The 12,013-nt window shown below is 42.4% G+C and overlaps 1 protein-coding gene across 2 annotated transcripts in view; it reads left to right on the forward strand.

The window, feature by feature from the left end:
* The window catches only part of lrp5 (low density lipoprotein receptor-related protein 5), a 107,719-nt gene that overhangs the window by 41,442 nt on the left and 54,264 nt on the right, over positions 1-12,013 (forward strand). For both annotated transcript variants that reach the window (XM_069532458.1, XM_069532459.1), the window contains 6 exons: positions 332-528; positions 744-875; positions 9,083-9,171; positions 9,255-9,473; positions 9,706-9,794; positions 10,527-10,698. In XM_069532458.1, the coding sequence (XP_069388559.1) occupies positions 332-528; positions 744-875; positions 9,083-9,171; positions 9,255-9,473; positions 9,706-9,794; positions 10,527-10,698 (898 nt within the window). The remainder of the gene's footprint in view (positions 1-331; positions 529-743; positions 876-9,082; positions 9,172-9,254; positions 9,474-9,705; positions 9,795-10,526; positions 10,699-12,013) is intronic.

The following is a 12,013-nucleotide window of genomic DNA, read 5'->3' on the forward strand; positions in this document are numbered from 1 at the left end:
GATTTATAACCTTAAGGAAAAGATGTTTGTTTTTACAATAAAGTTGCTAAATCTACTCAACAGGGCAAGATCACTTGTTCATGGCAGCTTAACATTCAGCATTTAATACATTTAGCATTAAATGTTATGTTGTATAACATTAAATGTGCAATTCTATTCTCCCAAATTATAAAAATACCTTTTCACTTCACTTCCATTAAAGAAAAGCATTTTGCAACGGGATTCTAAAACAAAACACAGGCCAGAATCAGAATCAGAAATACTTTATAAATCCCTGTAGGGAAATTCAAATTCATCCTCTCATTCTAACAGTTTTTATTTTGTCCTGCAGTGAAACAGTGGTGGAGGGAACCCTCACCCATCCTTTTGCACTGACACTGTCTGAGGAGACCTTATACTGGACTGACTGGCAGACCCGCTCCATCCATGCCTGTAACAAACACACTGGAGACAAAGTCAGAGAGATCCTCAGTGGGATTTACTCTCCTATGGACATCCAGGTTCTGGAGCCATATCGTCAGCCTCAGAGTAAGTGGACTGTTTTACTAATGTGTATGTAGCCTGCAGTACAGCACATATATATCTATTATTGAATAAAAATATGGATATTGACTATGATTCTGCAACACTTTTCATAGTTTTGTAGTATAAAATCTCATGTGTATACTTTTTCCAAAGCACAGACAAAATAATATGTTTAATAATATTTTCTTTGTCCCTTCCTTTTGTTGATGTCACTGAAGTCAAGACTTCCTGTAGTGACAATAATGGAGGCTGTAGTCATCTCTGCCTACTCTCTCCAGTACTGCCTTTCTACAGCTGCGCCTGCCCCACTGGTGTTCAGCTTAAACCAGACGGAAAGACATGCAAGCCAGGTACAGATTCCATTTACAGCAGTGTGACCTTAAACTCAACTGCCACTGGTTTTTAGGAATTGAAGTGAGAAGAGCTGTATAAGGTGCACTGATAACAGCATTTTTTTTTAAATCAGCGCAAATAATCAGTGCTTTAAAGAGAACAAAATTGATTAATTGATAACATATTAATTCATTAATTAATAATTCAATACATTTTTGGGGATAGCACCAACAGATATTATCTCAAGGCACCTACCATAATAAGGTCAAAACTGTGCAATATTATTATTGAAAGAACATGGGAGTATCTACATGAGATGTATAGCTGGTACCCAGAGCAAACAGACAATGAGAAGCTACTGTCAGATTCCCTGTTTATATCCACACTACTACGTTTTAGTTTTAAAATGCATCATCTGTTGCTATGCATTTACACCTGCCATCCACACTGCTTCAGGTTTTTAAGGTGTCTATAACAGAAGTTTGAAAACGCAGCTGGCTGTATTTCATTCCAGGGGTGTGTTGTAGTCTGGATGGACCAAAACAGAGATATCTGGAATTGATGATGCAGCCACCCACAAATGCTTCAATCCTCTCAGTCACAACTTGATCACCAGCAGTGAAAGCAAAGCCTTGCTATGCTCACTGTCAGTATCTGTTCCACGTTGTAGTCCAAAAAAAAATCTCTTCTCTTAATTTTCACAATTGCTGTTTATTTTTTGTACCAACTACAGAGCAAACCGTCTGCTTCCTATTTATATTTCATGATCAGTGTATGTGAATCATAATATGATAAACATGTTTAGATGTGATAGTATGGACAGAGATTGCTATTGATATAGAGCTCATTTGGATAAAGATCCTTTAAATTTTATAATGACAGAATATTATTGTTTCTCATTGTCAGAATGTGAGAGGATATGTTGTATCGCATGTACATCATTTAATCATCCAAAACTGCAGGATTATTAATTTCAGAGACAGCTGCAATATCCCCAAACTCGAAAATTTTACAGATTTATATTATTCCCAAAAGAAGTAAGGTGAAAATTATACAGTGTTAATCATATCACACACAAACCTGTCAGCTAGATGCACTGTATGTATGAATGTCCGGTGAATGGGTGAATGGCAAACTGTAGTGTAAAGCACTTTGAGTGGTCTTCAAGACTAGAAAAGCGCTATATAAATACAACCATTTACAGTTGTAGTGCTATAGAAGATATTATTTAAAACAATTTTTGAAGTTTAGGTTTTTTTAAACTTTAGTTTAAGGTTTTTATGGAACAATTATGTATGCAATGGTTATAAATAAGGCCCCTGGTCTGATCAGCTTAGGTTCAGCTTAGCTCTCATCATAAAAATGTTCAGCTTTGCAGTTCAATAGTTCTGATATTGTTCCTTCAAGTAGCTCCTGAAAAACAATGTGCTTCAAAATCAGGAGGCTACAGCTCTAACATTTAAAACATCTATGAGCAGCTCACCTCTTTTTAAGACATCTGGTTGTGCACATTAGGCCACCACTAAAAACAATTTCTGCCTCCTTATAGACCAAAGACTGTTGATATGGAGGTTTTTTCCCATCTTTATTCAAGAGTGTGGTATTTCAGTTTGAGCACATGACTTGTTGAATTTATGTTGAGACTGTGTATTACTTTTAATCAAAACAGCTTTATTATATGGACTTCCCCTGTCCTTTTCTTCCAAAAAGTCATAGAGAAAGCAAGCGGAAGTCTATCTGGAGTAAAGCGAATGCGCCCGCAACGAGGCACAGATCATATCATTAATTTCATTGGTTGACCAGTGGTTAACACAACACCTGGCATTCTATTGGTTGGGGAATTTTTGACAGGGTTGTGAATTCCTAGAGCAGAGGAGAAATCTGAGAGCCGACGATTCACAAGTGCACAGAAAGCAGCCCGAGTGCGGAGAAGGGCTGAAGCTGGAGAGCAGGAAATCTGTGCGAGCAACAATATATCTGAGTGCAAGCACACAGTTTGAGCAGAAGCAGAGCACATTTAAGTGCAAACAGAGTATTTTAGTGCAAGGGCAGGGTTTTATAACATATAACTGACATTTTATTATTACTCTTAGAATAACTCCCTTTCCCAGAGCTTTTAACTGATACAATATTTTACCACGGATGAACTTCCATTATTTGGTCATGCAATAACAACAAACCCATTTCCATAGCAAATGAGAAAATAGCTAGTAAATTGTTTTTTTTTTACAACTTCGAAATGTCACAACTTGCCTTCAACTTGATTTGATAATCAATTTGAAGGGATTCCATACTAGAGACAAATTTGAAGGAGTCTGTTGAAACACAACCATTGTAGTTAATACACAAATATTTTGTGACCTCCATTATCATTGTGTTTGGTTATCCTTAGTGATGCAGCATAGAGAGATGTCAGATTTTGATTCTGTGAAGGTTCCTCTGGAATGACAAAGATTTGCATAATTTGCACAGCTATGCGTTTTTTGACATTTGAGCTGACACTTTTAGATTTTGGAGATTATTATATGCATTCTATCATGTATTATAGGAAAGAACACAATTTATTCAACATGCATTTTATAGGTTTTTTTAATAATGGTTGATGGATCTTTTTGAAACTGTATTGTTTTTGCTGTACAGTTGTGGTTTTGTCTTTGGATTAAAATAAATTGATCTGAAATGTGAGACAAAGATGAGAAAGATGAGGCAGATAAAAGGATAGAAAGACACTTTGAACTGCTTTACATGTCAGCTATTCAAAGTCATGTTGTGAGAAACAAAGAAAAACAGCTAATTGATGGACTGTGGGGCTTTAGACACATGAGCAGACATTTTACCCTACAGAGAAAATGTATTCTTCTGGCTAATGTTCAGTCTCTGGATAATAAGCTGGACGATCTTCAGAGCTGGATGGTTTTCCAATGGGACATTAAGAACTTTAACGCTATGATTTTCACTGGGCTGGAACTCAGGAAGAGCAAGGGAGGAGGTGTCTGCTGCATGGTGAATAATCTGTGGTGCTCAGATGTAGAGATAATTTATTCCGGATTTTTATTGTTATGGAAAAACTGCTGATAGTCAACTCATCAGTGAAGAAAGCGTTCAGGAGCCCTTTGATGTCTTATGCTTGAATATTTATTGAAGCTTGGCCAAGGAGAAAATCAGAATTCATCCCTACAACATCTTTGTATGATGCTCTCTCATATTCTGAAGTCTGCTTTCCTGCAGTCACACAAACCCCAACAGATCATTTAATCTATGGGTGTGCTCGTTCCTAAACAATCAAATGTATTTTCTAGTTATGGAGACATTGTTGCCTGCAGTCTCATATCTGTGATGTCTTGGGAGTGAAGGCTTTGACCTTCGCCAAGCTCTCGCACTTCCCAAACACAACAGCCTGTTGCACTATGCCCCAGAGAGGACAAGAGAAAATTCCATAACATTTATTCAGAATTCAGAATTCAGAATTCTTTTTATTTGCCAGGCATGTTTGCACATACAGGAAATTGCCTTGGTGTAATTGGTGCACTACTTATGTACATAAAAAACAATGTAGAAAAACAACAATATATAAGAATTTGAATAAAATAAAATAAAATAAAATAAAATAAAATAAAATAAAGTAAAGTATATACCTATATACAGTAACAGAGTAGTAATAAATTATAAATTATGTGCAGGGGGTGGGGTGTGGTGGGGTAGAGTCAGTGCGGTGCAGAGTCAGAGTCAGTGTGATGCAGGGGGCTTGTTTGTGAGCCCCACTGCCACGGGGAAAAAACTGTTCAGATGGCGAGAGGTTTTAGTCCTGATGGCCCGAAACCTTTTTCCGGAGGGAAGTCTCTGGAACAGGTGGTGACCGGGATGTGAGGGATCAGCAATGATCTTGCCTGCTCTCCTACTGGTCCTGGAGTGGAACAGGTCTAGGAGGGCCGGCAGGTCACAGCCGATGACCTTCTCAGCTGACCTTATGATCCGCTGCAGTCTGCCCTTGTCCTTGGCAGTGGAGGCAGCGAACCAGACGGTGATTGATGAGGTGAGGATGGACTCAATGATGGCTGTGTAGAATTCAACCATCACTTTCTGCGGCATGTTGAATTTCCTCAGTTGCCGCAGGAAGAACATCCTCTGCTGGGCCTTCTTGGTGATGGAGGTGATGTTCTCCGCCCACCTCAAGTCCTGTGCAATGATGGTCCCCAGGAATCTGAAGGACTCCACTGTTTTGACTGGGGAGTTGCACAGGCTGAGGGGGGCAGTTTGGGCTGGGCTCCTCCTGAAGTCTGCCACCATCTCTACAGTTTTTAGAGCGTTCAGCTCCAGGTGGTTCTGGCTGCACCAGGAAGCCAGGCTGTTAACTTCCTCTCTGTAGGCGGCTTCGTCCCCATTGGTGATTAATCCGATGAGGGTCGTGTCGTCTGCAAACTTCAGGAGTTTGACAGAGGGATGGCTGGAGGTGCAGTTGTTGGTGTAGAGGGAGAACAGTAGAGGGGAGAGCACACAACCTTGTGGGGCTCCAGTGCTGATGGTCCGTGACTCAGAGACAAGCTTGCCCAGCCTCACGCGCTGCTTCCTGTCAGTCAGGAAGTTAGAGATCCACCTACAGGTGGGCTCAGGCACACTCAGCTGTGTCAGCTTGTCACGGAGAAGAGCTGGGGCGATGGTGTTGAATGCGGAGCTGAAGTCCACAAACAGGATCCTGGCGTAGGTGCTGGGGGAGTCGAGGTGCTGGAGGATGAAGTGGAGTCCCATGTTGACTGCGTCGTCTACGGACCTGTTGGCTCTGTAGGCAAACTGCAGTGGGTCGAGGAGGTGGTTGGTTATTGTCTTGAGGTGGGTCAGCACGAGGCGCTCAAAGGTCTTCATTACTACAGAGGTCAGGGCGACAGGTCTGTAGTCATTAAGGCCTGTGATCCTCTGCTTCTTGGGAATGGGGATGATGGTGGATGTTTTGAGACAGGCGGGTACAACACATTCAGCCAGTGAGGTGTTAAAGATGTTCGTGAACACTGGAGAAAGCTGGTCTGCACAGTGCCTCAGTGTGGAGGGGGAGACAGCGTCGGGTCCAGGTGCCTTGCGGGGGTTCAACTTCTTCAGAAGCTTGTTTACATCTCTCTCCTGAATAGAGAGAGGTGTGATGGGGGGGAGGGGGGTTGAGTCTTTGTCCAGGCTGGGGTGAAGAGGTGTAATAGCTGTGTGGGGGGACTGGGAGTCTGGGTTAGAAGTGGTCCATTGTCTTTCAAATCTACAGTAAAAGTCATTCAGTTCGTTTGCAAGTTTCAGGTCTTCCACAGAGTGGGGGGATTTGGTTTTGCAGCCGGTGATCACTCGCAGCCCCTTCCAGACTGACGAGGAGTCGTTGGCTGCAAACTGTTGTTCCAGCTTCTTTGAGTACTGTCGTTTGGCCTCCTTAATCTCCTTGCCAAACGAGTATTTTGCCAGTCTGAAACTATCCATGTCCCCACTCTTGAAGGCCGCCTCCTTCTCCAAACGAAGCTGTTTGAGTTTTGCAGTGAACCAGGGCTTGTCGTTGTTATAGCTCACCCTGGTGCGTGTTGGGATACATCTGTCTTCACAGAAGCTGATGTATGACGTCACTGCATCTGTGTATTCGTCAAGGCTGTTGGAAGCAGTTCTAAAAATGTCCCAGTCAGTGTTATCCAGGCAGTCACGCAGCTCCTCCACAGCTTCTCTGTTGCTCCAATTCTTGGATCTCAGCACAGCAGGTTTAGAAAGTTTGAGTTTCTGCCTGTAAGCTGGGATCAGGTGAATAAGTGCGTGGTCGGACAGGCCCAGAGCAGCGCGGGTAACTGCATGATACGCCTTGGTGATGGTGCTGTAGCAGTGATCAAGAGTGTTCTCCCCCCTGGTCGGGCATTTGATCAACTGTTTATATTTCGGGAGTTCCTGAGATAAGTTCCCCTTATTAAAGTCCCCGAGGACAATAACAGGGGAATAAGTGTTCTCTCTCCTCTTCTCCACCCCCAGTACCTGCTCGGCGAGTTGTCGTTGTGCTTCGCGCACGTCAGCTTGCGGGGGGATGTACACGCCGGCCAGGGTGAAAGAGGTGAACTCACGGGGAGAGTAGAACGGTCGGCAGGTAATGAAAAAAGTTTCCAGGTCCGGAGAACAGGACTGTAAAATGACTTTAACGTCGCTGCACCAGCCCTGGTTTATATAAAAACAAATCCCTCTGCCTTTTGCCTTGTGTGAGAGGATCGGGTCGCGGTCCGCGCGTAACAGCTGGAAGCCGGTCAGCTGTGCGGCGGAGTCCGGTGTGGCTTCAGTCAACCACGATTCCGTGAAACACAAGACAGAAGTAAGGGAAAAGTCTCTATTTGTCCGGATGAGGAGGCGCAGTTCGTCCATCTTATTGCACAGCGAGCGGACATTGGAGAGGAGGATGCTCGGGAGAGGTGAGCGTAATCCCCGCTCCCTGAAGCGCACCAGGGCCCCAGCGCGCTTCCCTCGTCGTCTCCGCCGGAGTCTCACTGCGTGTCCGAGGACCACCGCACCTTTGATGAGTAAGTCCACTAAATCCACGGAAGAGGCGATAAAGTTGGGACATAAATCGGATGGTGTTGTGTCCCTGATGGAAAGAAGCTCGTCCATCGTGAAAGTAATCCGAGTAGGGTCGCAGTAAACAGAATTAAATACTAAAAACAAACACAAAAGTGCGCACCAACACACCGAGGCGACCGTTCGTGGCGCCATCTTGATGTGTTTATAACACACTAGCATGACCTGGCACCAAATCCAATCAGCCAAGAGTGAAAATAGAGATATCACATCATCTTCCTTGATCTCGCTAATGCATTTGGGTCAGTACCACATAGTGTCCTATGAGCTGCTTTTGACTTGCTTCACATCTCCAAATTGTACCACCATATGGCAGCATCTTGAGGTGGGCAGCATGGCTGGCTGCACTCTCTCCCCACTAACGTTCACTATGGCAATGGAGGTCATTATTAGAGCTTCAAAATGGGTAGTAGGTGGCGAGCAACAAAAGTCGCGGTTCCGATTAACACCAATCAAGGCCTACATGGATGACATGACAACCTTGAACACAACAGCACCATGCTCCAGACAGTTGCAAGGGAAAGAGGCTGTAAAGTAATAGTTTGCTCTGTGGAGGATGGCAGCAGGGGGTTCCTTGGAACATTCACCATCAGATTGCTCAAAGATCTGGGGATCCATAGACATGTCCTGAGCCAGACCATAAAAGAAACATCATACACTGCAGGGACTTGCACCCAGGTCTGATCAACCTGCCCACCGCAGGCTGAAGAGGGTGTGTTTTGTGATTAAAAGGCCAAAACACGTGATGACACTAAGGTACACAATTGAAGATATATCCCTGACATCCCTGGTGGTCACTAACATTTGATTACATCAACCGCCGGTAGGCATTCATTAGTGTGGCAGAACATGCAAGGGATATTATCCATCTTGTCCTATGTTCAAAAAAGGGAAGGTGTTTAGTTTAAAATGGCAAAGAGTTAATGATGTTTGATCTACTGAGCAGGCCACTCTTTCATAGTTCTGCCATACAGGCAGTAGGCAGTCAGATTTACCTTTAGCCTCAGTGTACCCTCAAGTTTGACCTGTATTACAAGCCAGAAACACTTGATGACACTATGTAAGGTGCTTTGAGATAATATATGTATGATTTGGTGTTGTATGAATAAAAAAGCTAAACTTCGAATTTCAGACATATTTGTAAACACAGCTTTGTCAAGTGTGATTTCCCTGATGTCATAAAGCTTATTCTTTAGAATCATGGATTAGACTATTTTCTAATATATTTTATACTTTGGGAATGTGAAAAATATGGGCATTTACCTGTCTTGAAATTAAATTTGCATATCTCAACATCTGCTGCTTTAATTTTTTAAGGTCACCTGTTTGTTCTACAACTTAATGCATTTCCTCTACCGCATTACCCAAGTTTCCCTTTCAGGGAAAAAAATAACACATCCAACACCTCTACTTCATAGATAGTACATGATGTAGGACTAGTTTGTTTCTAGCTGGACACCAAGAAAGATACCAACACAACGGCAGAAATACATAATAAATTGTAGAAATGTATATCATCACAGTAAAACCATAGAACCAAACTAAGACTGAATTCAGAGCAAAATCTCTGACACAAACTCTCGAATGAGTACCTTAGGACTGTTAAAATCAACAGGAATCAACACTAAATTCAGCGTCTGTGTCTCTGTAGGAGCAGAGCAGGTCTTGTTGCTGGCTCGACGCACTGACCTGCGGAGAATCTCTCTGGATCTGCCAGACTTCACTGACATAGTGCTACAGGTAAACACTTATAAAGTGCCACATGACAACTTATGTTGTCATGTGGCACTCTTATGTATTAATCTTTTTTTTTACTCATGCAGGTTGATGACATTCGACATGCAATCGCTATAGACTATGACCCTGTTGAGGGTTACGTCTATTGGACAGACGATGAAGTTCGAGCCATCCGACGATCCCAAATTGATGGCAGTAATGCCATGATGCTGGTTACCACGGAGATCAACCATCCAGATGGCATTGCTGTGGACTGGGTCGCCAGGAACCTGTACTGGACCGACACTGGCCCCGACCGCATTGAGGTTGACGACCTAATTTATTATGATTTTGAAATTACATTTTTAGATAACACTGATTTAGTTCATCGGGATGAATAACCACTGTACCTTACCAATCAGAGCATCCCTACCCATGGTATAATTTCAAAACAACAACACTGATTGTTATTGTTAAGTACAAAAAGGCAGGATAGTCATTAATAGTGATACAAGTCTTTCGTATTCTAATACTGAATTGTGTCATGTGGTGTTCCAGGTTACCAGGCTGAATGGAACCTCTCGCAAAATTTTAATTTCAGAGAACCTGGATGAACCCAGAGCCATCGTCCTGGACCCCGTAAATGGGTGTGTGTGTGTGTGTGTGTGTGTGTGTGTGTGTGTGTGTGTGTGCTTGTTGTCAGTGGAGTTTGCACTCTGAAATTTAAAATGAAAACTCAAGTTCTATGAATTTGTACTACATTGACAGATAGCAGTATTTTTAGTAAGTACTGTATGACTAAATACATTGTCCAAAAAACAAACTAATCTACTAACAAATCCTGACCATTTGTTGGACATCCTGGACAAGCTTGTGTGGACAAGAGCTTGTGGTGGCATTAGATTTTTATTCTGAAAAGTAAATCATTAAAGGGGCATTTCACTGAAAATTTAAAATTCACTCATTATCTACTCACCACTGTGCCAGTGGAGGGTCGTGTGAAGTGCTTGAGTCAACAAAAAATGTTGGAGTTTCAGGGGTGTGTGGTGTGAGGATTTTTACATTTAGCAGTGAATTTTCATTTTCCAGTGAACTATCCCTTTAATGTACGATACATTTAGATACTTAATCAGTTTTAGAGACTATGAGTTTCTAGGGCTGAGAACCAGAGAGATTAATTTTAAAAGCATAACATCTAACAAATGGAAGATGACATGAGGTTTAAATACATCCAAAAATATGGATCATTATGTATCATTTTCTATCCAAGAAAAAACTCAAATGAATGGGGTCTACAAATCAGGATATGTGTAAAATGAAAGATGTCCTTTTGACTTTAATTAAGTTTCATCTTCTCTTGTTGCCTCTGTCTCTTTCAGCTACATGTACTGGACGGACTGGGGCGAGCATCCAAAGATTGAGCGAGCCAACCTGGATGGAACAGACCGACTTGTTCTGCTCAACAGCTCTCTGGGGTGGCCCAATGGACTGGCAATAGATTATGCAGCTGGTAAACTATACTGGGGGGATGCTAAAACTGACAAGATCGAGGTACGTCTAAGAGCAGACTATATAATATTGCAACTGCTTTTGATGTTATTATTAGCTAAGAATCTGCAGAGTCTCATTTCACTGTTCTATGGGTCTTCCACATTCCACATTCATATTCAGATTCAGATTCAGATTGCCTTTACTGTCATTGAACGTGATTCAATGAAATTTACATTGCTACGCACCTGTGGTACAATATAAAATGCCCCATCTCATGTAAAATGGGGTCACTCTTGGGAAAAAGCATATTAAAGATTGATTTCTCTTATTTATGAATTGATATCGGATCATTTAAATGAAGAGATTTTTATCAGATAATTATTTTTTTTAAACAGTTTTATATGAGAAGGGGCCATTTGGGGTTCAGTATCTTGCCCAGGGACACTTTGCTATACAAAATGGAGAAGACTGGGATAGAACCACCAACCTTCTAGTTAGAGGACAACCTCTCCCCTCTCTGTCACTGTCATCTTGTCATGTTGTCATCTGATCAAGACTACCTCAGATTATAAGGCAGTGCATAGAATGGCCATCTTTACACTGGGTGTGAGTTAAAGGTAAAAAATAAAACTCCAGACAAACAAAAATGGAGCCTGCTGAATCATTAAACAGATTTTTAGTCTGTGCATTTTCAGTTTGATAGCATCACATGTAGGCCTGGGACGATAACAAATTTTGCTGGACGATATATTGTCACACAAATTATTGCCGATAAACGATATTATTGTCAACATGAAAATATATCATAATAATGCACACCCTTTCAAAGACAATAAACTTTTATTTCTCAGTGTTTTTGACCTTTTGCAATGTAGCGAACTTCACTTTCTGTGAGCGAACACCATTTTGCGCTGTTCCGTTTATATTGACTTTGTCGACCAAACGCCTCAGTGAGTGTTGACTGTCGGGACGAAGGCTCTGCATCTCGAGCTGCACTTTGTTTCCCCAGCTGGGAACACTGGGTCGGGGGGTGATGCTTTAGGTGGGCATGCAAGTTTGTTGTGTTGCCTTTTTTTGTTGCCACCACTTTTGAACTGGCTCGTCCGTGTTGATGGGCTCACCTTGCTCATTCGGTTTGAAGCCGAAACATTCCCACACCGGGGCTGTGGCATTTGGCTTTACAATCATCTTTCCTCCTCGCGTTGCTCCGCACGACACTCACTAACTGCACTCTGTGTGTGTAGCATGTGTGGCTAATGCTAGCGGCCCCGCCTCCCCCCACAGAGACAAAGAGGCTGGATGACTGACAAGAGGGTTCACTCCGTTCATTCCGCAACAAACGCCCCCAGGTGCTGAGACCGAGCACAGAGTGAAC

The sequence above is a fragment of the Paralichthys olivaceus genome, chromosome 10 (genome assembly GCF_024713975.1).
Source record: "Paralichthys olivaceus isolate ysfri-2021 chromosome 10, ASM2471397v2, whole genome shotgun sequence".
NCBI classification, from domain to species: domain Eukaryota; kingdom Metazoa; phylum Chordata; class Actinopteri; order Pleuronectiformes; family Paralichthyidae; genus Paralichthys; species Paralichthys olivaceus.